At 44.8% G+C, this 25,634-nt stretch overlaps 6 protein-coding genes and 1 pseudogene across 6 annotated transcripts in view; 4 read left to right on the top strand and 3 right to left on the bottom strand.

Moving 5' to 3' along the window:
* The window catches only part of LOC117899557 (chromatin-remodeling ATPase INO80), a 33,325-nt gene that overhangs the window by 3,867 nt on the left and 3,824 nt on the right, over positions 1-25,634 (top strand). Inside the window, 6 exon segments of the mRNA XM_034809645.1 lie at positions 14-275; positions 338-505; positions 12,015-12,173; positions 12,592-12,694; positions 12,767-12,867; positions 14,842-15,145. Coding sequence (XP_034665536.1) covers positions 14-275; positions 338-505; positions 12,015-12,173; positions 12,592-12,694; positions 12,767-12,867; positions 14,842-15,145 — 1,097 coding nt within the window.
* LOC117899556 lies at positions 553-1,439 on the top strand (annotated as a pseudogene).
* LOC117899552 (putative serine protease K12H4.7) lies at positions 4,179-6,026 on the bottom strand. Its single transcript, XM_034809641.1, is given in 6 exon segments — positions 4,179-4,455; positions 4,458-4,688; positions 4,759-4,937; positions 5,003-5,467; positions 5,523-5,704; positions 5,766-6,026. Coding segments are annotated over 6 exon segments (1,455 nt in total). The 5' UTR covers positions 5,994-6,026; the 3' UTR covers positions 4,179-4,285.
* Positions 6,969-8,634, bottom strand: LOC117899551 (putative serine protease K12H4.7). The gene is made up of 4 exons (XM_034809639.1): positions 8,376-8,634; positions 8,138-8,319; positions 7,606-8,073; positions 6,969-7,548 (listed from the first exon to the last, which is right to left on the bottom strand). The coding sequence occupies exons 1-4, from the start codon at positions 8,628-8,630 to the stop codon at positions 6,984-6,986; spliced, it is 1,470 nt and encodes a 489-aa protein (XP_034665530.1). The 5' UTR covers positions 8,631-8,634; the 3' UTR covers positions 6,969-6,983.
* LOC117899553 (putative serine protease K12H4.7) lies at positions 8,933-10,748 on the bottom strand. Its single transcript, XM_034809642.1, has 6 exons — positions 10,533-10,748; positions 10,294-10,475; positions 9,763-10,230; positions 9,530-9,702; positions 9,176-9,466; positions 8,933-9,113 (listed from the first exon to the last, which is right to left on the bottom strand). The coding sequence occupies exons 1-6, from the start codon at positions 10,731-10,733 to the stop codon at positions 9,007-9,009; spliced, it is 1,422 nt and encodes a 473-aa protein (XP_034665533.1). The 5' UTR covers positions 10,734-10,748; the 3' UTR covers positions 8,933-9,006.
* On the top strand, positions 20,882-21,879 carry LOC117899555 (adhesive plaque matrix protein). The gene has a single exon (XM_034809644.1). The coding sequence runs from the start codon at positions 20,933-20,935 to the stop codon at positions 21,692-21,694; it is 762 nt and encodes a 253-aa protein (XP_034665535.1). The 5' UTR covers positions 20,882-20,932; the 3' UTR covers positions 21,695-21,879.
* LOC117899554 lies at positions 23,320-24,256 on the top strand. Its single transcript, XM_034809643.1, has one exon. It carries the CDS (start codon positions 23,350-23,352, stop codon positions 24,136-24,138), a length of 789 nt encoding a protein of 262 aa, XP_034665534.1. The 5' UTR covers positions 23,320-23,349; the 3' UTR covers positions 24,139-24,256.

Consider the following 25,634-nt stretch of genomic DNA (forward strand, 5'->3'; position numbering starts at 1 on the left):
TGGTTTCCCTTAGCTGCGAGAGTCGTGCTGCTGCCTGGACACAAATACGCCATGTGCAGTGCGAAAATGCTGTGGGCAGAGAGCTTGTGTCCTCCAGCCTGGCCCTGTGCAAGCCACGTAGTGGTTGGTCCTCCATTGTGGTGCCCGACAAGGAGACGTTGATCACGGATGCGGGCAAGCTGTTTGTACTCGACACACTGCTCACACGGCTGAAGGCAGAGGGCCATCGCGTGCTGATCTATTCACAGATGACCAAAATGATAGACCTGCTAGAGGTGCGTTTGGATTGATTCTAAAAAGAGAAGCCGTTTTGAATGCTGTGTAATTTTGTTCTCAGGAGTACATGTGGCATCGAAAGCATCGTTACATGCGCTTGGATGGCTCCAGCAAGATCTCAGCGCGTCGCGACATGGTCGCCGACTTTCAGACGCGTGCGGACATTTTCGTATTTTTGCTCTCGACGCGCGCTGGAGGTTTGGGCATTAATCTAACAGCAGCAGACACGGTAAGTGGTTAGACTTTACCTATTAGATATCAAAGTGTGCCCTGGGGACCTAAATTCCTCCCTTCAATCATTCATTTGATCTACAATCGTGTCTGATACCAAAATTACAAGTGAGACAAATGTCTAGTAGCAAACCGAAGGCATCACTGACGCATTTGAATGCCAGCATGAGGCCGCACTTGTCCCGGCCCTGTCTGGTGCGCAGCTCTTCGCCCAAGCAGGGGAGACGGACAAGCGGAATGGCCTCGATGGGGACCCAGTCGAGGACTCCATGGGTGCAGCGGTAACCAAGCGCGTACGCTGGAATTTCCCATACGATTCGCTGCAGGACAACGGAGGCCGTGGCAAGAGTAAGTTGAGCCCAAAGTGCTGCTTCCCTACACCACCGAGCACCATACAAATGCAATTTGATCCGGATACCCCAAAGGAGGTGCAACTGGTCCACGAACTACGGCTGGCGGAGCATCGCGGTGGCGGCTCCACTGAATCCGCGCAGAACTACACGCTGAGGGCTAAGTTGTCGCCGCTGCAGCTGCCCACAGCCGCATCCAGCGGATACTGAAGGAGTGCGAGCTGTACGAACGGAATCAGACCAACTTTGTCATGCTCATGGACTACAATGTTAGGGAGGTGGCGCTTCAATTTGCAAGGCACGGACGTCCGGTCTCGCCGGACTGAAGCCAAACCGCAGACGGATGGCCCTTTGTTGACGCACCACATGGGGACATCACCGACTTCAATCGGAATCTGTTCACCGTGGCTCCATGCTCTTTAAGTGTCCGCCCCCGGAGATCGGCCACTGCCCAAACGAGCTGCTGATCAGGCTCTCCCCGTGTCACCACAAACGCCATGCAGAATTCCTGAAGGAGCTCCATTTGGATGGGGACATATTCAAAGTGTACGACAATGTGTGTTTGTAGCAGTGATCTTGGTCGGTGTCTGAGCTTCAGTTAGTGATGCATTAAAATGTTGAGCAGTTTAAGCAGAAAGAGTAGGCAAGAGAGTGGTAGTCCCTTGTACATATGTTCCTAAAAAAGGAGGGAAGTTGTATGTAGGATTATTCCTAATGAGTGCTACGTTATCTTCAGGGATATTTTCAACCCCTACCATGATTTTTTTAGCTTATCCAAAGATCAGGAAGAGGCTGTAGCGGTAGGAAGCACATCTTCAGCTCTTCCTTTTGCAGCTTCTCCTTGGATCAGCAAGAGGTTCTGAGTCGAAGAGAAATGTCTTGTCTTCTGCTTCTCCTTCTGTTCTTTAAACTTTAGAAACATCAATCTACTACACTGGGTTGCACCGTTCATTGTGGATTGTGTAATCTGCTGAGTGTACCAATTCCAATAGGGAATATACATACATACATATATAGCAACACTTCTTAAATAGATAATGGCCAATGCATTTCGCATATGTATTCCCAACTTGAGATCTCCGCTAATTGATTATGGTCAGAGTGGATTATTCTTTACTTCAATTTCAATGGGAATGGGCATGGGTTTGGTTTCCTTAGAACTTTGTGTGTTCAATTGAACAATAAATATTAATAAATGTCACCCACAAACAGTGCGATTCATAGCTGTAAAGCACAGGTGGAAAAGCTTCTCAAAACAACAGAAAGAACAAACTCCAACAGCGAGACTTAAGTTGAGCAGCTAACCAGAGAAAATTCTACTTTACGTTTATTTTGTTATTCCATTTTCGCTGCTGAGTTTTTCCTGCACACTGCGTCTGTTTTGTTATTGCATTCTAGGACCGACTGAGACTGCTCTGGACTGCTTGCTGAAGGAATAACCCTCAGAGCGACGCAAGCAGTTGGAAGATCAGCAGGAAGATGCAGTTGGAAGAAGCAGTTGAGAGCAGCACTGAAAGACTGCTAATAATTTTCCAAAATGAATGTACAACAAATGGCAATTTTTCCAATTAGTAAAGGAGTTTTCTTGAGAGCCCTTCTACTGCTCAAACTCCTCTGTCATTGTGCCTTATGTGCATTGAATGTCACTGTAGTCTGCAGAATAATTGTAGAAAAATCTGAGACGGGGATGGTGGAGGATCCCTGTGTACTGTGTACTGCCATTTGCTCGAACTACTTGTTCATGCATTGCACACAGCATTTAAGGCAGTGAGGCGGGAGGGAGTTGCCCCATGATTTACTCAGATGATCTTTATCATCGCGTAACAATGAGTAGTGCCCACGAAGCCAGCCAAATTCTCAGCCAAAAAGGATACCGATATCGAACAGAATCTTTGCATGTTTTGTGAAGGGAGGCAGACACAGTCACCAGCCAGCACTTCTTGTTCGATTTGTGCGGTTCTTTGATTTCTTTTTGGACTCCTCCTCCTACTCCATCTACTCGACTCTCTGACGCTGTGCACCTCTCTGACGCTGTGTGTCTCTCTCTCAGCTTCGTGTGAACATTTTCGCCTGGTTCCTAAATCATTTTGTCACTGATTTTGATTTGTTATTTGCTACAGGCCCGCGATGCCTGCCTGCCTGCCTGCCTGCCTGCCTGCCTTCATCGTCCCGCGAGTAATTTGCTTTCAGGCTTCTTGCCTTTGTCGTTTATTGCCAGGTTCTCAGGCTTCAAGGCGATGCTGCTTCTTTCTTCTGGCTAATTCGTTGTTGGTATTTCTGGCGGATTACAAAAGGGAAGCTTTGGGAACAAACTACAAAACAACTTTCTCCATTCAAATTCCCTAATCGAAAAACAAAGCAAAAGATATATGTCCTGATCCGATACAACAATTAACCTTTTCCTGCCATCCGTCCAGCGGTAAATATTTTCTCAAAACCAAAACCAAACCCCTTTGGAAGTATGGCAAAAATTTTTATTTCTTCTGCGATATAATTTCTCAAAGAACCGAACCCCCATTAAGCACCTCGTCCCTTTGCTGCCTGCCAAACGTGAAACGTATTTTTAAAAGTATTTCCCGTTCATGTCTTTGTCGCATACCAAAATAATTTGACCAAAAACTCAACACTTTGGCATTTCTACAACGGCCGAACTGAACAGAACAGAATAAACCAGACCAGACCCAGACACAAATTAGAGCAGAGTCGTCTCATGGTAGAAGGAGGAGAAAACTGTACAGAGAAACCATTCAAAATGATAGCAGAGTAAATGCCATTTAAACCCTATTTATAAGCAAGTACGCAATGGATAGATTTGTGGTCTGCTTTCTGATCTGCAATCGAATCATTATAATGCGTGACTTGATTCGCTGCTTTGGGTTCACAAAGATTTATGACATTGTCTTTGGTTCGCCTGTCCAGCGACTCTAAATATTCCCCTCACGTTTCGGAATTTAGTGCAATTCATGGGTTGATCTTCCATTGCTCTTTTCGGCTTTTTGTTCCTATGTCCGTGAGCGGACTGTTTGTCCGAGTGGTCACACCTTTTGCTGGATTTTTGATGGATTTGTGGGCACATAAATTTGTTATTTTAATTGCGTCATATTTGCAAATAGTCTAAAGAGAGGACAGGCAGCAAACTGACTTTATTGGATGTTATATAAATCCAATATAACTCTGGATAAATACTCATTGGATAGGCGACAGACTGAAGCTTTGAGCGTAGCTGACTCTAGCCTTCTCTTTCCATCTCTCTCTTTCTCTCTCCTAGTGTGGCTTAGCAGTAGATTTACTCATTGAATAATGAGTTAACGTAAAGTAAAGTAAAGCTTAAATATTCGCTTTATTGAGACCAATAATTGGGAATTAAATATTTGTTATCGAAATAGAGTAAAGAAAATTGGAAGATTTAGCCATAATTTCCCATCAATTTACTGCGCCAACCAATCCTTAACGAGTTGTTTCAACTTCAGCTTGGAGGCCATCAGCACGGGGCTATCATTGAGGCTTATAGCACCCAAATCGGAGCAGTGTGAGGCTTGGGGTATGATGGTGGCCCCTTGGGCTTCTCCGGCGCCAACCTTGCTCCATGGATCCAACCGCCCTGGGTCCAGTATACATTCTTCACATCAATATCGATGCCCTTGAACTCCGCGTTGGTGGCTGCAATGTTGGCCTCGATGTGGTTCAAGGTGTAGTTCCGGCTGAAGACATCGTGGCAGGTGTCTGTGTAGAGTGTGGCTGGGAAGGAGGAGCCAAAGGGCTGGTTAAGACTGCCCGAGGACTGGAACCAACCAAATTCGCTGCAAGTCTGATAGATCCAGGGAAGACCAGCTGGGGAAGAGCCGAGGGGTAAATGAGAAATGGAAAGGTTACGAGAGTTTCCCTTTAAAAGTTCACTCACTGTCATCTTCATAGTTATTCTTTGCCCATTTGTAATAACTGATGGTGCCCTGATAGGTGACACTCAGGCATTTCGGATAACCCAATTGCCATTGCACAAATAGCGACAGGGCCTCGGCATCATCATCGCTAAAGGAACGCAGCACGGAGCAATACTTGGGCAGATCATAGTTTCCAGGCCTAAAGGGTGGACAAAACTCTCCATAAAATATCTCTTCAGCCTTTAAACACTTCGTTAAACCAACTTTTGATACTGCGCCAGTCCTGCAAACACATTGGCAATGGTGCTGAAGATCTGCCAGCGATCTTGTTTGCTTTTCGCATCGAAATTAGCACACAGATTCAGTTCCTTCTTGGCCTTGGCGCCCCGTCCGCTCTCAAAGAGTTGCTGATAGTAGGAAGTCGCATTGTTGATAAGATCGTAGCAGTACTGGCCACCTAGCTGCTTGAAGGACTGCCCCACCACCTCCATGAAGTCCGCGAAGTCGACTTTGGCCTGCAGTGGGGCAGACGAGGCCCAGCTGCCCAGGATCACATCGGGATAGAGCTTCCTGATCCATGTGGCCATGCTGGCCGAGTAGGAGCAGCCAGAGACGAGCACCTTGGAGTCCTTGTACTTGTCCTCCTGCTTCAGGATCTTTATGATATTCACCACATCGGCCAGGGCTTGCTGGGCGCTCTGATATTTCAGATTGTTGGTGGAGAGCGGACTGCGGAAAGGGGAGGATTTGAAGTTGCCTTGAAATGTCTCACAGATCCACTCACCTTATGGGGAAACTCTTGCCAAAGAAACGATGCTCTGTGTAGATCAGTGAGCCATTGTGCTCCTTGGCAATGTCCACCCACAATCCCGAGGTAATGGCACTCGGCTCAATCTCCCATTCGCCGCCCAAGTAAATGAAGATGGGGGAGCCAGCCGTAAAGTGGTCCTCGTTGATCAACACGCGCTGTGGAAAGGATAAAAGATTGTTAGTTTGGTCTAAGGGTGTAGTCTATGCTGCTTCCTACGTCCTTCCAGGTGGCTTTATTCGCAGCATTAAAGTGGTCCAACTTTAGGGTGAACCAACGCGTCTCTACATTGGCTATATTCCGCGATTGCTGCACTGGCGGACCCCTGTGCAGTTCCCTCACAGACTGCACGAAGGCATTGGGCTCTGGTTCTGCTTCTGTTTCCCCCAAACTGGCGGCAGCAGTCAGCGGTGCCAGCAGAGCCAGGACCATTAGGGTGTACTTCATCTTGTTGGACAGTTTACCAGTTTGCGAATGATTTGAAAGGCCGATAGGCGGCCTTTTTATGCCAAATCTAAGAGTCTAAATTACTTAAGATAATGTCCCGCTCAGAAGACTTGATGGGGAAGTACAGACTTGATAGGAAAGCAAACAAATATTGGCATACAGAACTACAATTGATAAGGCTAAGTGTTGACTGTTTTCCGCACGTTTTTCAATGCTTTAAGGTCATTAGGGATACGTTCTAACTGCTACTTTACATATTTGTTGCATTTTTCGTGGGTTTTGTCCACCCCTCGCAGCTCCGTACTAACGTTAAGTACATTTATAACTCATTCTTAACTTTGTTGAGCAGTGTGCACGCGTTCTAAAACGTTCCCATACTCATACTGTCCATTGTCTATGTCAACCTCAATCAGTAAACTGTTGACCAACCAACTCAATGCAATATTTGCTGTAGGATTTAATTAACTTTCATCATTGGCTGCAAGTGCCTCAACAAGTATCGCCCAATTATCTTATCCTCTCCATATTTATACCTGGAACTCTTATAGAACAGGGGCATATTAAATTCCTGTAAAATAAGAGACACAAAAATGTCTGTAGGTGAAGCTTCGTTTTGTGGTAGCTTCATGTCGAGCAACGTGCTAAATGCTGCGATTAGTTTTTAAAGTGTATTTTGGTTGCATTGCAATTTTGATTTTAAAAGTGAATGTTAATCACCTAATAATCTTCATAAAAACAACTATTCAGTGTTCACTTTCTGAGCAGAAAATTGTGTAAAGTTTTCTCGAAATGATTTCCCATCATTCACATAATTGTAGAACCCTTCTTGTGGCATATTTTTGGGCGTTATTGATACCAAACTAAAGCTCCTTTTTCCCAAGAAAATAGGTCATTTCGATGAATCATTAAATCGTTTAATCAGACAACCTTTTGGTAAAAAAGAAAAATAATGCAATTCAAAGACTTGATTTTCTGCCACCCAAACTGCGACTAGGCCAACCACTCGCGCACGAGCTCCGCCAGACGCTCCTTAGAGGCCCTCATCTCTGCGGAGTCGTTGGCCGAGATCGAGCCAAAGTCCGCACAGTGAGAGGCCTCGGCAATGAGTGTGGCACCCTCGGCCACGCCATGGCCCATGGGATTCCAGGGATCCAAGGCGCCATGTGTCATGTAGACATTCTCCACATCCGGCGACTTGCCGCCAAAGTCCTCGTTGGTCTGTGCAGCATTGCTGTTGATTTGCTCGTTGCTGAACTGCGAACTGAAGACATCCGCACAGAGAGTGGTGTACAGGGCGGTGGGGAATTTGGTGCCGAAAGGCTGGTTCCTGGAGCCCGAGGTCTGGTACCAGCCGTACTCGTTGCAGGTCTGATAATACCATGGACGACCGGCATCAAAGTTGTTCACTGCCCAGAGGTAGTACTCGACGGTGCTGGAGTATCTCGCATCGATGCAGGAGGGCATGCCCCAGCCCCAGTAGGCAAAATTGGCAATAGCCGTGGCATCATCGTTGAAGCTTAACAAATAGTTGCAATAGTACTCAATGTCGCCAGCTCTACGAAAGGGAGAGAAATGAATCAATAAGAGAGCAAAGGATTATTTTAGGACCCACCTTTGATACTGTGCTGTGCCTGAAAAAATATTGGAAATGCTGCCAAACAGTGACCACATATCCAGATCGTTCTTGTCATCGAAACTATTGCACAATCGCAGCATGGAACGTGCCTCAGCGCCACGTTTATTGTCGAACATGGACTCCAGCTCGGCAATGCCATTCTGGATGCGATCGTAGCACTTTTGGCTGCCCAACTGCAGAAAGGCCTGGCCCACCACCTCCTTGTATTCGGTGAAGGCCACCTTGGCCAATAGAGGGGCACTCGAAGCCCAGCCACCATCCACGAGATCGGGATACAGACGCTTGAACCACACCACCATGGTGGCGGAGTAGGAGCCACCAGCCAGCAACACCTTGGAGTTGGCCAACTGTGGATGTTCCGCCTTGAAGGACTTGATAAATTCAGCCACATCGGCGAGTGCCTGCTTGACATGCAAATACTTGAGGTTCTCCGTAGACATCGTGCTGCAAGGAGTCAAAGAAAACTTATGGAGAATGAAAGGAAACACTTATCTAAAACATGTCTTACGTTGTGGGCACACTCTCGCCGTAGTAGCGATGTTCGGTGTAGACCAGCACACCCTTGTGCTCCTCAGCCAGATCGTACCAATGTCCAGCGCTGATCATGCTCGGCTCGATCTCCCATTCGCCACCCAAATAAATGAAGATCGGGCTGCCCTCCGCTTGGAACTCATCGTTGAGCAGGTAGCGCTGTTAATTAAAGCCAAAACTTAATGTAAATGTATCCTCAATGGAGTTGAACCTACCATTTCGTAGGTCTCTGTATTGGCCGCATCAAAGTTATCCAATTTCTGTGTAATCCATTTCTCCTGGACATTCACGCGCTTCAGCACGGTCTGTTTGGGTGGTCCAAGATGCAAATTCTGCAGCGTCTTAACCAGCACGGGCACATCCTTAGATGCGTCGAGTCCTTGACAGGCAGCAACTAACAGCAGCAGCAGCGCCACAACCAAACGAGTTGCAGCCATTGTCCAGAAATGAGTTGGAAATTTGATGGACATTCCATTTTTAAGGTGAAATAACCATCAAGATAAGGTCTAGTTAGGGATCGTAAATATTAGCCAACTGATAAGTGAGCGTGTGAGCCATGAACACGGACAAGTCTACGATTAGAGGCGGGTACCAACTACCACAAATATTGTGTACCATTGTAAATCGATCCGACTTCAGGTGTATCTTTAGTGGCATTAGCAACATAGTGGACACAACGGCATGTGGCTGAGATTTTGAGTGTAAAAGTTGAGTATTCCCACATAGAAATCGTTATCAATTATGCATTATCTACGGGGCTAAGAGTGGGAATTACCACTGCTCGGCTTTCAATATTTATTCAACTTAAATTAATTATTTGCTTTACATTTTTATACTTTTGCTCCACTATTTAATCCATTCTCTAACCAATTCGGCAATGCGTTCTTTGGAAGCTCTCATCTCTGCTGTATCGCTGTCACTTATGGAATTGAAGTCCTTGCAGTGGGCATACTCTGTAATTAAAGGGAATCGAATTAAAGTTACCCTTCAAGCCAAGTTCAAGTGATTCCCTTACCTGGTATAACCGTCGCCTGAGCTTCATCTTGTATGCCCATTGCGCGCCACGGATCCAAATGTCCATGCGTCAGGTAGACATTCTCCACGCCGGGTGTAAAGCCACCGAAGTATTCATTTGTGGCTGCCACTTGGCTGTCGATGTACTCGTTGCTGTACTGCGAACCATAGATATCCCCACACATGGTGGTGTACAAAGCCACGGGAAATTTAGTGCCAAAAGGCTGAGCCCTGGAGCCAGAGGTCTGATACCAGCCGTACTCATTGCAGGTCTGAAAGATCCACTGGCGCACTAAGGGACGAAAGAGCTAATGGATTGGTGGCTGGTTTTTAGTAGGGAATTGCTGATACTCACTGATATTCCCCGTGTAGCTAGTGTCTAGGAGCACGGACAGAATGGCATCGTAGCTGAGATCATTGCACTTGCCGCCACTTGCCGAGAAGACATCCAACAAATAGCTGGCAACACCAATTAAATCATTCGAGCCTGACATAATCTTGGCACAAACTCCCTCAATCTGACCAGCACTGAAAAGCAGTAAAAGATTAAATAAATATGCAAAAATTCAGAACATTCCTGCAACCCACTTGTGTGTCTGCACAACGCCTGCAAATATATCGGAAATCTCGCTAAACAATGTCCAAACATCCAAATCGCTGTAGACATCAAATCGCTCGCAAAGTTTCAACAGAGCCTTGACCTCCGCTCCACGTTTGGTGGCAAACATTGTCTCCATTTCGGCTATGCCACTCTCAATGCGATTATAGCATGCGGAGCCACCCATCAAGGCAATTGATTGCCCCGTAATCTCTTTGTATTCTACAAAGTTAACCTTGGCAAAGAGTGGGGCACTGGAGGCCCAGCCACCGGCCACAAGATCGGGATGAACCTTCTTGAACCACGTGACCATTGTGGCGGAGTACGAGCCACCCACAATGATGACCTTGGACTCGGACAAACCCTCATGGGTGGCTTTGAGAGTGCGGATAAAGACAGCCAAATCCTCGAGCGCTTGTCTGACATTCAAATATTGAATGTTCTCATTGGAAAGATCTCTGAAAGAGGCAGGGAAATGGTTAGGAATTTGAGTATTTCTGGAATCTAAGACCTGCACTCACTCCAAGGGTTTGCTCTGGCCATAATAGCGATGCTCTGTGTAGGCCAACAGCCCATTGTGCTCCTTGGCCATGTCGTAAATGTGTCCGCCAGTGATGCGACCCGCCGAGATCTCCCATTCACCGCCCAAATAAATGAACAAGGGACCACCCGATTGATAAAGCGCATCGTTTAGCATATAGCGCTGGGGGAAACAACCAAAATAAGTGGAATTATATAAGACTTAATCGCTCCTGCATACCATTTGCCAGGTGCGTTGCTCTGCATCATCAAAGTGATCCAATTGCTGTTCAATCCACAAAGTTTGCACCACATCCGCACGATTCTGATTGCTGGGCAGCGGCGGTTCGCCATGTAGCCGCTTGAAGGTGCTCTCAAAGATACTGCCTTGGGCCTGGACAAGCGCCAGAGCCACCAAAGTGATAGCCAGCCAGAGTTTCATCGTCGAGTGTTGAATTGCAACTGTCGCACCATTAAATCCCACGGCTAGAATGTGCTTTAGCTAAAACTTAAATCTTATCGTTTGGCGAGGCACTTAATTAGGTATTCTTTAAGCCCCGTAAATAATGCCATTGTCAAATGGGTTAAATAACTCGCGAGTAGATTGTACTTAGGTGCCCGCTGCCTTATCGCGGGGTTCCTCGAAACGAGTGTTGGTTCGATTAACAATCCAATGATTTTGTGGTTTTCATTCCACTCAATTTGAGTGTGTTCTGTGGCACACTTAAAAGGTAATGCCTTTAGGCTTTATACGATAAGGGTTATCGTCGTGGTTTGTAGTGGTTAAAGCTATTAAATTAGTTGATTTTTAATAAATGTTTACACGCAGATAATGTTGCTAATATGTGCGAAAAGGCCTATTTTATGTCTATAAGTCTTTATTTATCCATAAATCTTTGCGGAATTAGATTCCAATAAATTATATGGGGTGAAGAAAAACAACAAATAATTATTTTAAGTAATGATCTTTCACAGATCTTCTTTGAGGGGTTAATAAAATTGTAAAAAAATCCGCCACAAAACCTAACAAATCTCAACCCATTGTCAAATATTTTCTGCACTCTTTTGGCAAATTTATGCAAATAATTTCAAGCCCTTTCCAAAATCCTTCTAATGACAGACTTCCTTTGCCAAATCCTACATGAAAATGCACATTCAATAGACAGATAGCCGAATAAAGAATAGATTTCCCTTCAATGAAGAACTTCTTTGCTTCCTTTGTGCCTTCGTTTTGCTCCACACGTGTTCCAAATAACAAGAAAAACACACAGCTCAGACCCTAAGGAGTTTGTTTTTTAATTAGTCTCATCTTTTTGGGCCGGAAATGCCACTCCCCTGAACTCGGAACCGCCGCTGGAACACTTGCACGGCCCGAACACGTACCAAGTGCAGTAGCGCTCGATTGAAGGGTTGAGAATGGTTTTTCCTACTCCAGATAAAAGACGGAAGAGAGAACAGGAAAACCTAGACATTCGTGACACGACAAAGTGGTGGATGGAGCATTTGGGAACCATTCAAATATGCAGGCAATGGATACGATTGATTGATCAAAGCAGCAGCGAAAAGGATGTGCGTGTGAGGGAAGCATTTGCATACTTAATTTGGTTTAGAGAACCATCTATAGAAAACTTTATTCCAGAGCTAAGGGAAACTCTCTTCTATCCCTCAAAGTAACCCCAAAGCAATCTTCGTTCTAACACACTTTTTTCCCTTCTATTTCCAGGTAATCTTTTACGATTCAGACTGGAATCCCACTGTCGATCAACAGGCCATGGATCGGGCGCATCGGTTGGGCCAAACCAAACAGGTGACAGTCTACCGACTGATCTGCAAGGGTACCATCGAGGAGCGGATTCTGCAGCGAGCCCGCGAGAAGAGTGAGGTGAGGCAGGAAACATTACCAAAAACCGCAAAGGAGAGCTTCTTCTTTTTTGCTTTTTGTGGTTTTCCCTTTTGTTTATTTGCCGCATATTAGGCACGTGCTTTGTGCTTGAGGATCGAGCGGGGCCATTGTTGCGCCTCGACTACGAAACACGAGCACTTGTACGGGTAGGGGAGAGGTGGAGTGGTGGAGTGGTGCACTGGTAAACCAACACCGGAAATTAATTATACAATTGGTTAGGCGACATTTAGGTTACGCCTGCGGCGTTCTCTATAAAGTATTCGCCCCCCTCTGAGACCCTTTCTTGTGTGCATTTATTGGTTTCAGTAAAATCCCCTTCTTGATTACCATTTAAAAGTACTTTGGCGCTCTCCCTTCGTTTCCTGCCTTGAATAATATTTTCTCTGTGCATTTTCAGATCCAACGAATGGTCATAAGTGGCGGCAATTTCAAGCCAGATACACTCAAGCCCAAGGAAGTGGTCTCATTGCTATTGGATGATGAGGAAATTGAATTGAAATGTAAGTATTATAGAACGAAAAGAACATGCAAGTGTTTATAGAACTTTCTTTTCTTTTTCCTTTTTGTTACAGATAATCAAGAGGCTAAGCTACAGGAGCCACCAGCCACAGGCACATCCTCACCCATTTCTGGGGCAGGCCATGGCGAACGCAAGCGGCGACATCCCAATAAGGTGAGGATTCGGATCTGATTTGCTGCTGGGATGCTTCAGAGTTTCATGCATGATCCATGGATACTGCCCCTAATGGCTGTTTATTAGACCAAGTTTGCACTTGCTGCTGCTTGTGGCACGACAAGTTTCGCCTGTTCAGTCTTCAGTCTTTCGTTTCGTTCCATTCCTAATGAAAGTAAATGATCTTTTGAGTGAGGTTCAAATTGCCACTGCCACAGCCATATACGGGGAGAGAGGGGACAGCTTTTGGTTTCTGTTCTTGGATATCTGCTCTGTGCTCTGCTGTGTGATGGTCATGGTCACGTGATTCATGCAACACAAAGACAATTCAATTTGCTACAAAACTCCAAACTCATCGTCTTGGCTATGGTCTTGGTCTGATGGTAACATCACAGCAGAGCAGAACAGTGCAGAGCCAGAATAGAGCAGAGCAGCGTGCTTTGAACTTGCAGCCTGCCTACAGCGAAGAGTTTGCCACCGAAGAGTAGCATATACATATACGAGAGATATATTCATTCATCCAAGTGTTCGTTCTCGCAAAACACTTTGCTCTTACCCTACTTGGACTCGCACTCGCACTCGCAGTGGCTGTCGGAGACGGAGAGACTCTCTTTTTAAAACAGAGTTTCAAGTGCTTTTTGGGGTGCAGCTACAACTTCAACTCCATGTCCAACTCGGGGCTCTAGCTCTTCGACTCTGTCTCTCCGACTCTTCTTTAGCTTACTATTGTTGTTTTTGTTGGTTGCGCTAAATGATTTTGTGCGTTCAATGGAACACTGATTATGGTCTGCTGGCTGTAGTCGTCGTAGTCGAGGTCTCTTCTTTTGGTTCATTCCTTCTACTGCCAATGGCCCTGGCTCCTCTGTGTGTTAGGTAAGTGCCGGTCCTCTTAAGTTCATATACCACTACCAGCCTAGTATATGATTTTAGATATATAATGGCACGCAGCAGTCTTAAGGCTTTTTTTTGTCAATTCATTTACGTTTAGAAGTTCCATTACAGAGAGAGAGTTTGCAGCTTTTCTTCGATCGTTTTGCTGCGTAGAGTATTCAGTCAATTGGAACTGATTTGTGTTCTGTTTAAGTGGAATATATGTGTCATTATTGAAACGGTTTTAAGTTCATTTTTCCTCAGATATAATGGCATATAATTTAAGTGTCAGGCGGGAGGGGCCTTTATGGCTTGTTGGGTTTATTGATGAGCGAAATTTTTAATGATTTTTCAAGAGAACGTTTAATTCAAATTTATATTTAAAGCATAAGTGATTAGGAAATGAAACCTATAATAATGAGTTCTTCCATCCAAATGTTATGCCTCCGTTTATCATACTTTCAGGATACATTTTGTTACATTTTAATCAGCCTTTAATTTCCAATTTAATCAGCATTTAATCTCCCATTTAATCAGTGTTAAATGTTCAACTAATTCCCTTTAAGCGCTGCCTCTTTTTTTCCATTTAAAACTATTCTGCTTTGTGCCCATCTCCATTATTCTTTAAACACTTTAACAAGCCTTTAAGTTCATGTTGGAAAATTGCCACTGTTCTTCTACAGCCGATCAAAAATCTGGGCAAAATGTATGCAAAACTCTTTACCCTACTTCCGAAACGAAACAATTTCCTCAAGCATGGCAAGACCAGACCGGAGCCCCTGTTGCCCATTCCCTATGCCCCCCTCAAAAAACGTCTGACCAAAGGGTCTCCAGCCATAACTCAAGTCTCTTGGGTTGAATGATTTTTATGCCGTATGGAAAAGAAAAGGCAGGAAAATACCCTGAACAAAGGGGACCAGCAGCACCTAGAAGATATATTTGTGCATAAATTATAAGGGAGAGAGGAGAACGGGAGATATGGAAGATACGCAGCAGCAGAGGATACCTCACTTCCGTTGTGCATTAAAATGCTAATTGATTTGATTGTTTTGCTACATTCAAAAATATATAATTTGTTTTTCTCTTGTTTTAATGATATTTTAGGAGACTAATTTGGGCGGCACTACCATACCGGCGGCCGTAACACTCAGAGACTTTGACCCCGACGACATTCCCAGCTGCAGTTCGGCGGCAAAGAGACTAAAGTTGGATCCAGAGGATGAGTACATTGATGTGGGCATTGCCTCGTCCGCGTCCAGCGTGGGCACAGATAGCATCAACCTCAGTCAGGACACCTATGTGCCAGGCGCCACACGCGTGGAGGATAACATTGAATCGGATAATGAGGCTCTCGTAGTGGATGGCGAGAGTCCCACCCTGATGTTGATGGGACAAAATGAATCAATGAGTGAGTACTGAATGTATGTTTTCCTACAACAATTTTATTGATGCATATTATGTGGATGTCAATTATGGTTTTCAATGCATTTTTTAGGGAATGTTCATGGAATTTTGGTTTGTTTTGTTTCTGTTGCTACGTTGTTGTCCGTGTAATTAAAAATCTTAAAGGTCTTTGCAATAATATATTTAAGCTGTTGGGCAACATTGGGAGAGACTAGAACGTGTGTGAAAAAGGATCTTAGTCTTATTTTTCTATTCTATTCCTAACTACCCAACATACGACTTACTCCAGCCTTTTTACTGCATTTGCTGCATATTTAGAAACCTATTACTGTTAAAAAATCGTTAAAATCGAGTCAATTCTGGGCATCCACCTTACTAATCCAAGCTCGTTTACTAAGACTGCAATGAACAGTTATGCTCACTTCCTACGACTTCCTACTGTGCCCCATATTCTGTGTGTACTCCAAATTGCAGCTCAAATGTGGGTTGCAAATTCCGCAGAAATGGAAAAACATCTCGCACATATAAAACAAACTTAAACCCCATTCAAATTCTTTGCAACTAAAGCAGCTGAAGTGGCGGCATGTACCAATCACTTTTTTTGTATGATTAATAATTCAAATTATTTGGTAATCACCTGCAATATGGAGGCGCAACCGAAAACCGAAAATGCGGTCTACCAACTGCTGAAAACTTTTGGCTTAGAGACTTGGCTTAGAGGCTTAGAGCAGCAGGCTTTGGATTTGGCAAATTGCATGTGGGATGTGCAACGACTGCTGCCAGTCGCTTGGATCGCTCATGCGATTTGCATTTGCCCAAAGAAAAAATATTAGCCAGAGAGACGGAAGAGACGTTGGAGCAGCAGGAAGAGTGGAAAACTCGCTGAACATTTCAAATTTGTTTAACAATTAACCAATCGAAAGTACAAGACGTTGAAAAGTAGGCAATCCGAACGAACAACAACCAGAAGAAGTAGAAAAAAACTGATGTGAAATCTGCGACAAGTGCAACCGTCAACAACAGATCGAATGGTGCAACAGATGGCAGTATCCAGCATGCAACATCTGGAGCCGCAAGGAGGAGACTTAGCCAACAACCCGAGAGAGCTCCACTCCGATGGCATCTGTGAGCGCAGTTGACCAGTTTTCAGGTTGTTTCTTTGACCAAATTGTGGCATACACTCCAGTCCAATCGACTCACTGATTGGCCTACCATTTGGTCAGCCAGCAAACGCAGCTAATTTTGCCTATGTGCCCGTTTTTCTCCTCCAACTTGTTACTGGCTGTCGCTTGATAACGTTTTCATTACGACTTGTTGTCTGGCTGACTGGGAGCGTTTCTTTAAGCATTTTCCGTACTCCGCCTTCACGTACTACTCCTGTTAAACATTTCCCAGCCTCTCGTCTCTCTTGTACGCAATCCAATTTGATGTTGTCCCAATGTTGATTAAGTTTCATTCGCTTGTCACTCAGCATTTGCTTTTCTTCACTGTTTTCTGTTTGGCATTAAAAATGTCACAAAAAAGGTAGGGGAAACATAAAAACCACCAAAGAAAGACAAAAACACACCAAAAAGTCGCTCATAAATAATTTGTTATATGCACACAGGGGCAGGGCTTGGCCGCAGTCTCAGCCTGTGATTTAATTTAATCAATGAGAGGCCTCACGTGTTGCGGCCACATAAATCGTCAATCCCCAAGCAGGTTGCTCTGCTTTTGCCTTTTTGCTTTTGCTTTAGCTTTGATTTTTCTTTGATTTCGTAATATTAACTGACATTTATTTGCTGTTTACGATTAGAGTGGACGACTAAAATGAGATATTTTCATGAATAATCGCAAAGAGGGGCAGTTTGGCCGGGGGGTAATGTATGTTTGTACATAAATTGTTAGAAAAATATGTGAAAAAGGTTGTTATCTGTCGTGTTAATGGTTATGCTTCAAGTTATGTATATTTCATATTAAATTGCATTGTAGAGATATTTGCCTATCAAGTACCGATTAAATCTTCATAAATATTATCGATTTAATATTGACTTTGCTGAAAATATTAAATACAGTGAGGAATCTGTAATGCAGTAAAAAGTCTAGTTCAAAATATTTATAAGGAAATCATGAAGGTGTAAATTTGTAAATATTGGCATATATTTTCACTGTATGATGTAATTCTTCTCCCAATTTATATGCTCTGCTCTCCGCCCCAAAGTAAACTTTCCTTGCAATTATCATTTTCTTTCCTGTTTCAATATTTTCATTAAGCTGTGTCATTGCTTTGGCATAACTTCTTAGTTCTCATCTCTTGTAGCGACATTCTGTAACAATTCTAACACAAATGACATGCCAGACGTCTGCTAAGTTCCAGCTTGATGCACAGACACAGACATTCCCCCCTGCAGTCGGGATAAGCGCTAGGCCTGATGTTTCACTCAACAGCATTCCAAGACAACAAACACACACAAACACTTGATGTAGTTCACAACAACAAAAACAACTCACAGAGACCTCATTCCAGTGGATGCCATGAGGCAGTTAATTTTATGCAGCATGAGTAGAGATTTTTTTTGCCGCTGCCACATTTCTTTCATCATTCAAATTTCACAGTGCGTGCGGCCAGAGTTTTTCCGTGTACCATTTCGCATTTAATAGTGATTATTGCACAACAAACTCCCGACTCCCGACTGCAGAGTGAAACAATTTCTTAATTGATGCCAACATACAATCGGGAAGGGGGACACGTGCCGCCAAACTTTCACATAAACAACATAATAAGAGCATAACGAAACGAAATCCCGGTCGTGGCTTTAAAGCATTGCAAAAGGTATATTAAATATTCATTAGATATCGGACTTGGCCACACCCCGATTGTAGATCTTGGATCGTAGATCATGAGATCCTTGTCCACTTTGTCAGCGTTGCTTGTGCGACATGGAGTATACATAATTAAGCCGAAACACTTGTTAAACAAATGCACACACCAAGAAACCTCGCATATAAATCAAAGATCGATCGCTCACACACAAAAAACCCAACGAAAAATAGTAGCTAGTATCTCGCAGCTCATAGAATACTCGTTAGCCATGAGATACAATTACGCCAGTAGCAGCAGCAACACCGGCAATCCTAACAGCAAATCAAAACTGCGAACAAAAACTTTGATTGGCCACAAAAATTCACACAGATACAAATAATTACAAAACGCACAAGCGAACAGCCAACAAAAGTCTCTCAGAAAATTGAAATACGATAAAAAATTGTGCGTTTTGTTTCGCAGTTCTTAGAAGTACATATTCAGAGACCATCGAGCATCGGGCATTGCACAGGCCTGGCCTGGCTAATGGCTTTAATGCTGTTAGCCGTACTCCACTCCGGCTTCCACTTTTCGACGCATAAATTTACACCTTATTGGCCCCCATAGCGCCCATAGCGCTGTACGTGCCCCATGGCCCATGGCTTGGGTTCTGTTGATCGAACTATTTTCTAATTTAAGTGGTTTTGACTCAAATTGGTTTTAATCATATTTTAAATGTGCACAAATGAAACAAATCCGCTTAAAGAATTCGCCTTTGCCTCTCTTACTATTTGAATGCGGCAATTCTGCGATTGGTTGAGACATTTCCTAATAGAGGCGATTGGTTTGGCTTTTTGGTATTTAAAGTATGATTATTGGTGATTGATATCATTACATGGACTGTGATTGATATAATTACATGGACTGTGATTGATGGGAAATTCATTACAATAAGCTAGGGTAAAGATTGATGGAGAACTAAATTATAATCAAGTGAATTTTCAAAGGGATTAAGAGGATAAAGGAACTAGAACACAATTGGGAAAACGTGTAGAAAAAATCCACAAAAAAGTGGCATTATAAGTAGGAATGATCAAAAGTTTTAAAGCAATAAAAGGCTACAGATTATTGCGATTTTTCAGGAACTGCCTTCAAACGCGCTGTATTTATTCGGAGAATCTTCGTGTTAAATATTCATTGATTCAGCATGGAATAAAATTGTACATTTCAAGATCAATACTCCACAGCAATCAAAACTTTTTCTTCTTTCAAACAAAGTCCTTCCGTAGAAATTCTTTAACAGTGCCTATCCAATCTTTATCCCGAAAAAACTAATTTGAACTATCTTCAAATTACCTTACTTTTTGCTCTTTCCATACACATCCCTAATGGTCCAAAAAAAAAAAAAAATATAAAAAAAAGGACATTCCCCATTTCCTTCGTGTTGCCTCAATTTTTTAAGTCATTTCTTCTTTTTGGGGGTTGTGCTGGATCCTCCATTAGTATCAGAAAGAACCCTCCTACGTACCATCTGCCATAGAACGAGTGCCGAGGGTATGGGGTTTTGGTGTGTGTCATTAGCTAAATGTAGCGTAAAATTGCCGTCGTTTCCGCATCTGTGGTGTCGATTTCACACATGTTATGAGGCACTTTTGCGGTCACCATCGCAGATTGATGACTCTTTTCCTTTCCCTTATTATTTTTGTAGTCCTTGTCCTTGGGTTTAGATTAAACAAGTTCCGGGGGACGCCGGAAGTGTCCAGGGAACAAAACTTTCCAAAGGGAAAATGTGCGATTGGCTTTGGGATTTAAAAGTCTTCAAACATCGAGACAGAGAGAGAGACAGAGCGAGCAGGAGGGGGCCCCATTGGCGACTACAAATCATGACAATGGCAGGGTACAAAATGCCGACAACAAATGCTGCTGCCACGATCATGATCATCATCATGATGTTAATGATGATCCTCATGGCCATGGCGACAATGTCGCACATCATCAAATGCAACACGCGGCTGCCTGCTGCCGATCCAATGATAATGAAGATGGGCGACAAAGCCACAGACCCCAAAGAGGTAGGAGAGGGAGTCAAGAGAAGAGTCCGAGACTGAGTCCGATCCAACGTTAGAAAGGTAGAAACAAACAAACAACAACGCGAAGGGGAACGAGTACGAGGAGGAGGCATACGACGACAATCACCAGGCCAGGCCACAAAAAGTGCGATCGATTGCAATGCGCACCGAATTTCAATTGAAGACAACAACCGACGACTGAGACGACGACTGCGAAGACTCCTCCGAGTAAGCCACGAGGCAGGCTGAGTGTGCTGCTCCTCCGAGTAAGCCAAGAGGGAACGGGCAGTCTGTAGCTGGCTCCTCCGATAATGGATAGCTGCGGAATACAGTTGCAGACAACCGACTGACTGCGTCGATAGGAATTGGGTTATGACCTCGAATGCGTGTCGCCATGGACAATGCCCGAAGAAGCTGCCACTGGCTGGACAGAATTGAGTATTGGTTAAAGGTGCTGGCCGGATCAGGGGGCGCATGATTGAGTCGTTTTGGGGGCACAGTCAGCAGCCAGTAAAAAGTTGAAAGTTTGAAAATTCGAAGAGAATGTGTGGAATGTGTCTAGAAAAAGTAGGAGAAAATTCTGACAAAGGATAAAGTGGGGTTATTGATGACAGAATTCCAGATTGAAGATTTTTGCCATACTCAAATAATCGTCATAAAATGATCTTTACCCCAAATATTATTGCATGTTATAAGGAATTAGTGTATTATTAGTATATTCGTATTCCACTTGAAAACTTTCCAAAATGCAACACAAAAACCCTAAAAAACAGCAAACAAAACACCTGCTGTAATAAACAATTTTTCAAACCAACAAAACCACCCATGAAAAATACCTAAAAAAAAAGGAGAAAAATTTTTAAATTATAAATTTTAAACGTAACTGTTCTTTGGCAATTGCTTCCCGTCGGAATTCCCGGAGGTTTGAACCGACAGAAGCATGTGGCCGTCGCAGCGAGGCAGTACCTCCAAGGCCTGGTGTGTCCGCAATGCACAGCCCAAGCCCATTTATGTGGCGCCCTTCAAGCCGGAGCCCACAAGGTGGCAGAGGCCGGGACCCATGAACCTCGATGATTGGGTGAACTTCTACAAGTGGTGCCAGGTGAATGCTGTGCCCGTCGAGAGGCCGCCCATTCCGAGGGTAAATGAGTCACCGCCCACTTATGAGCGCATCCCGAGGATGCAAAAGCCATCCAAGCCGGTTGTGGGCTGGACACGGTGCGAATCGGGCGGTTCAGCGAAGAACAAAGAGGATCAGGACATATTTTGTAGACTGAGCAAACCGCGTTGGCACCGTGCAAAGTACCAGCCGCCGCCTAAGGAGCTGTTTCCCTACCGCCCGCGGCTCGCCTATCAGCCTCGTCCTAGGCCAGAGCCGGGCAGACCGGCGGACAAGCCCAAGGTGCCCTGCTGCTTCCAGCACGAGGATGTGGAGGCCGAATTCTGGGCCACCGTACGGTTTCCCGTCTCAAAGAGCGCCCGTAAAACGATGCCATCGCAAAAGGACTGCGAGTTGTCGAAACCAAAGACGATGCCACCCAAACCCCACTGTCCACTGCCGCCGGAAATGTTGGATGGGCCGCCCATGCGTACGAAAATGTCGCCACGCCAGTGGCGTGCCCATCTGAGGCGTCTCAAGTTTCTGTCCCAGCCCAGTGAGCGAATGCTGGCAGATCTGCCATGCTTCTGTGATCGGTGGTAAACGAAGGAGGGTAGGCTTTGAAGGAGCTAAACGATCTGCACCAAGCCATAGAGCATTTAATTGGAGCTGGAGCATATTTGATGCTGCTGCCAGTTGATTGAACTATGGCTTAGTGGCTGATTTATTTGGTGCCTTCTGGAAAATTTCTAGTGTCGGAAAGTAGATTAAATGTCGTGGAAAGTAAACTAAAAGGGGTTTTAGAGGTGGATAACAGCAAGGTTTGTGGAAGAGTGCACTCGCACTAGAGGACAAGCAAGACTTTTAAAAACACTGAAAGTAAAACAAAAACACAGCCCAAGTACGAAAAACTATAGAAAACCCTGTTGTTCTTATTGCAGATTTGTGGTAGTCCCTATCGCTCGCAAGGAAAATATTCCATGATACTAGAGCCATCTTTGAACTCTCTAAAAATAGACGAAAATTCACGTTAAGTCTCTACAACCCTTCCACCAAAGGACAATTCCTTCTTAAATATCAATCGCACTTACAATTTTAATCCAATTCGAACTAAAAGAAAATACAGGTTCCAAAAGGAGGCACATACGGCACTCCATGCTCACAAATAAAAATATTCGTAGTGTCCCCTGGTCATGGGCTTGGACAGATAGATGAGTCGAATCTGATGTAGGCGCCAGCCTTGGGCTGTGAATTTCTTGCGTTTGGGTGGTGGCACATCCAGCGGGTCCAAGGTGCGTGGGGGAATGTGACAATGGGGATGGACGGGCAGGGTGCGTGGCTTGGCCAAACTGATGATGCGTGGCGTGGCACTGGCGCGAAGTGCTTCCTTGCGTATGGGGAAACTCAGCTGGGACCAGAAGTTGGCCTCTACATCCTCGTGCTGGAAGCAGCAGGGCACGTAGGGAGGCTGGAAGGGACGACCCTTGTCCCGATGGGGCGGCTGTCCCAAAACGATGACAGGGGAATAGGTCGGCTCGTTGTCGTGGAACTGGTGCTTCTTGTTAACAATGCGTGGCCTGGCCAGTTCCTCGAGCTTGTCGGCCTGATCATACACATCCAGACTCCCTGCGGCCCTGCCGCTGGCCTGACGGAACAACTGCTGCTGCTCCTCCTCCTTGAACTTTCTCTCCTGTGGCAGGGCGCGCGTCTCTGCCCAATGAAAGAACTTCTTCCAGTCCTTCTTCTTCATGGGTCCCTTCTTCTGCCATTTGGTTAATTTGCGCTCTTCCTGGCGCCGCTTGCGCACCAGCGGCTTGGAGTTTCGCTCCACCCATTCCACCCACGAGGGCGCAGACTTCTGCGCAATATGTTCCGCGGATAGCACAGGAGCGGCGGGCGCATCGCCAATGTTCATGTTTATCCCACTGCCCATGGCTGCGGTGGATCCTTTCTTACCGCGCTGCCAAAAGTTGTCTTTTTAACTGGGAATTTTCAATAAATGTTCAGTTATTTTTTAGCTAATTTTAAATGACGTAAATTATACAGGAAAATCTGTGCTGCCTGTACTACTTAAGGCAGTCATCGAGTAGGCAATTTCTTACCCAGTTCAGGTTAAAATTTAGCCTCAAAATCAATCGAGTTTTACCTTCTATCGAAACAACAACCCAAAAAAAATTATTTGAAAAAGATTTACAAATTTTTAGTAGCGGAATTTTAATTGGAGCAGAAAACACTTACGGAAAACTAATTTTTTTGCAATGAGTCAGGAGGACTTTAGGCTGCCGAAGGTGCCAGGGGGTAAGGGCGATGGAGGAGTGTCGCCGGACGACAAGGACCAGCCGTCGTGGATGGCCTGGGTGGAGCGCAATGCCAAGCCACGGGTGCGAGTGCGCCCGAAGGTGGAGCGGGAGCTGACGCCCTGGCAAAAGGCCGGACCCATGAAGAAGAAGGACTGGCAGCGCTTCTACGAGTGGGCATCCTCGAAAGCCATGCCCAAAGAGCTGCCCGAGGCGCCACCGCGTGAAATCCCGTGCGAGGCGGACTATCTGCCGTGCGGCAAGCCAAAGGCCGCCGATGAGGACGATCTGGACATGCTGGAGAAGATGGAGAAGCTGTCCATACCTCTGGCGCGTAGGCAGCGCAAGGTGCACCAGTACGTCTACCCGGTGAATGCCTACAACCCCATGATTGTGTGGGGCCAGCAGCCGCGCCCCGACAAGGGTCGCCCCTTTGATCCCCCGCATGTGCCCTGCTGCTTTCCCAACTCTGACATTGAGGATGAGTTCTGGGCTACGTTGCGTTTTCCCGTCAGAAAGCAAGCGCTCAAGGGGCGTCCCTCGCCGCGAATTGTTAGCTTGGCCAGGCCGAAGGTTATGCCACCCTGGCCGCCACATTGCGCCATTCCGCCGCGCACGGTGGACCCGTTGGATGTGCCACCGCCGAAGCGTAAGAAGTTCACGGCCCAGGCCTGGCGCCTGCACCAGATACGTCTTCTCTATCTGTCCAGGCCGGTGTCACGTCGCGAATTTGAATACTTCTATTTGTGATGCGATAGAAGATTGAAAGGTTCCCAATCGCTCAGTGAAGTTTCAGACTAAAATTCAGTTCAAAATTGTATCTTTTGATAAAGTTTGCCTATACATTTTGGCACTACATTCGGCAGCTCATTCTTTGATATTATTTAACATTAAAGTGTTGGTTTAATGTTTAAAGTATAGTGAAGGAATTCATCGATTGAATAGCTATCGAAGGGTATAGCTCATAGATATCACAGAAATTTCGGCTATAGATTTTTCACAGTACGTGTTCCCTTCCCATTTTAATAGTACTTTGCCGTGTCTTCAAAATGATTTGCAGACTGGGGACATAAACCCTGAAACAAATTCCTTAAAAAATTAACAATTTCACACACAGATAAGAATTGCAATTTATTTGACTTTTTATGGGCTTACAGTAGCCCAGACCAGAGATGTAATCTAAGCCTGAAAATCTGCAAAGTCAAAGGAGAGTCACAGTCACAGAGCAGACAGCGAAGAAGAGCCCCAGCCCCAGGCCAGAGCCCGTAGCCCATAGCCCAGTGAGAGCCACTTAGTCATGGGCAGGCGCATTACAGTCAAAGGTGAGAGACTGTGTCTGTGGCAAAGGCGGTCCAAGATGAGTTTGGCCCTGTCCCTGAAGTCATTGCATTTATCAGGCGTAACAAACATGCGTCACATTGAGCACCAAAGAATCCCAAAGGAACTCCAGGCAGGCTGGCAGGCAGCTTGCAGATCTCTCTAGGATCAAGGTTCGCAAATGATCATCAGTCAAATCAATTAGATAATTGAATGAATGATTTGTAAAATCCGATTATGTTCGCCAGATTTGCTTCTCTCTTTTCTTTCCTTTACTGCCATTATCTTCAGTTTCTTTTCTGTTTCTGTTTTTTACTTTCCTGTTTTTTAGTTGTTTTGTATTTTATACTTCCCTGTTTTACTTGTTTTTGCTGCAGTTTTTCTGTGTATTTCTGTTTGCTGTGTTCGTGCCAATTGGTAATCCATGGAGTGGGCCCCAAAAGGAAACTTCTGAACGGGTAACACTCGTGGCAGGCGGCAGCAACAATCCAAACAAAAGCGAAAATATTTATTACAATCATAAATACAGCTACAACAACAACTAGCTAGAGCGTTGGCAAAGGAAATGGAAATGCTCATTATTGATAGTATTTGGGGGGCGGAAAGCAAAGGGTTCGGGTGAATTTTTTGGCGAAAGTTTCTGGTTTTTCGAAGAGTCCTTGGGAATTTTGGTGCAGGAAAATAAATTTCCTAAGAATAAATGAAAAGAGTGTCGGAAAGGTGAGAAATTCTCCACAACATATTCATCTTTTAAGTGGAATTTTGAGGATCATCAAGATTTATTTTCACCAATTTTCTACAAAAAATTTCTAATAATTGTTCTAAATTTTGAATTTTGTTTGAACTGCATTTTCTGTTTGATTGGGAATTTGTCAGTTCAAAGACCTATCCTTAGACCCTTGTATAATAAGTATATCACACTCAACATT

This window comes from Drosophila subobscura, chromosome O (genome assembly GCF_008121235.1).
Source record: "Drosophila subobscura isolate 14011-0131.10 chromosome O, UCBerk_Dsub_1.0, whole genome shotgun sequence".
Taxonomy (NCBI): Eukaryota; Metazoa; Arthropoda; class Insecta; order Diptera; family Drosophilidae; genus Drosophila; species Drosophila subobscura.

Bases quoted from the DNA above. Each gene is read 5' to 3' on its own strand.
- LOC117899551 (XM_034809639.1), bottom strand. From the start codon at position 8,630: ATGTCCATCAAATTTCCAACTCATTTCTGGACAATGGCTGCAACTCGT. The intron at 8,320-8,375 runs GTAGGTTCAACT...TTTAATTAACAG, and splicing joins ATACAGAGACCTACGAAATG to CGCTACCTGCTCAACGATGA. The intron at 7,549-7,605 runs GTGGGTCCTAAA...TCCCTTTCGTAG, and splicing joins GGCACAGCACAGTATCAAAG to AGCTGGCGACATTGAGTACT.
- LOC117899553 (XM_034809642.1), bottom strand. From the start codon at position 10,733: ATGAAACTCTGGCTGGCTATCACTTTGGTGGCTCTGGCGCTTGTCCAG. The intron at 10,231-10,293 runs GTGAGTGCAGGT...TGCCTCTTTCAG, and splicing joins GGCCAGAGCAAACCCTTGGA to AGATCTTTCCAATGAGAACA. The intron at 9,703-9,762 runs GTGGGTTGCAGG...ACTGCTTTTCAG, and splicing joins GGCGTTGTGCAGACACACAA to TGCTGGTCAGATTGAGGGAG.
- LOC117899555 (XM_034809644.1), top strand. From the start codon at position 20,933: ATGTGGCCGTCGCAGCGAGGCAGTACCTCCAAGGCCTGGTGTGTCCGC.
- LOC117899554 (XM_034809643.1), top strand. From the start codon at position 23,350: ATGAGTCAGGAGGACTTTAGGCTGCCGAAGGTGCCAGGGGGTAAGGGC.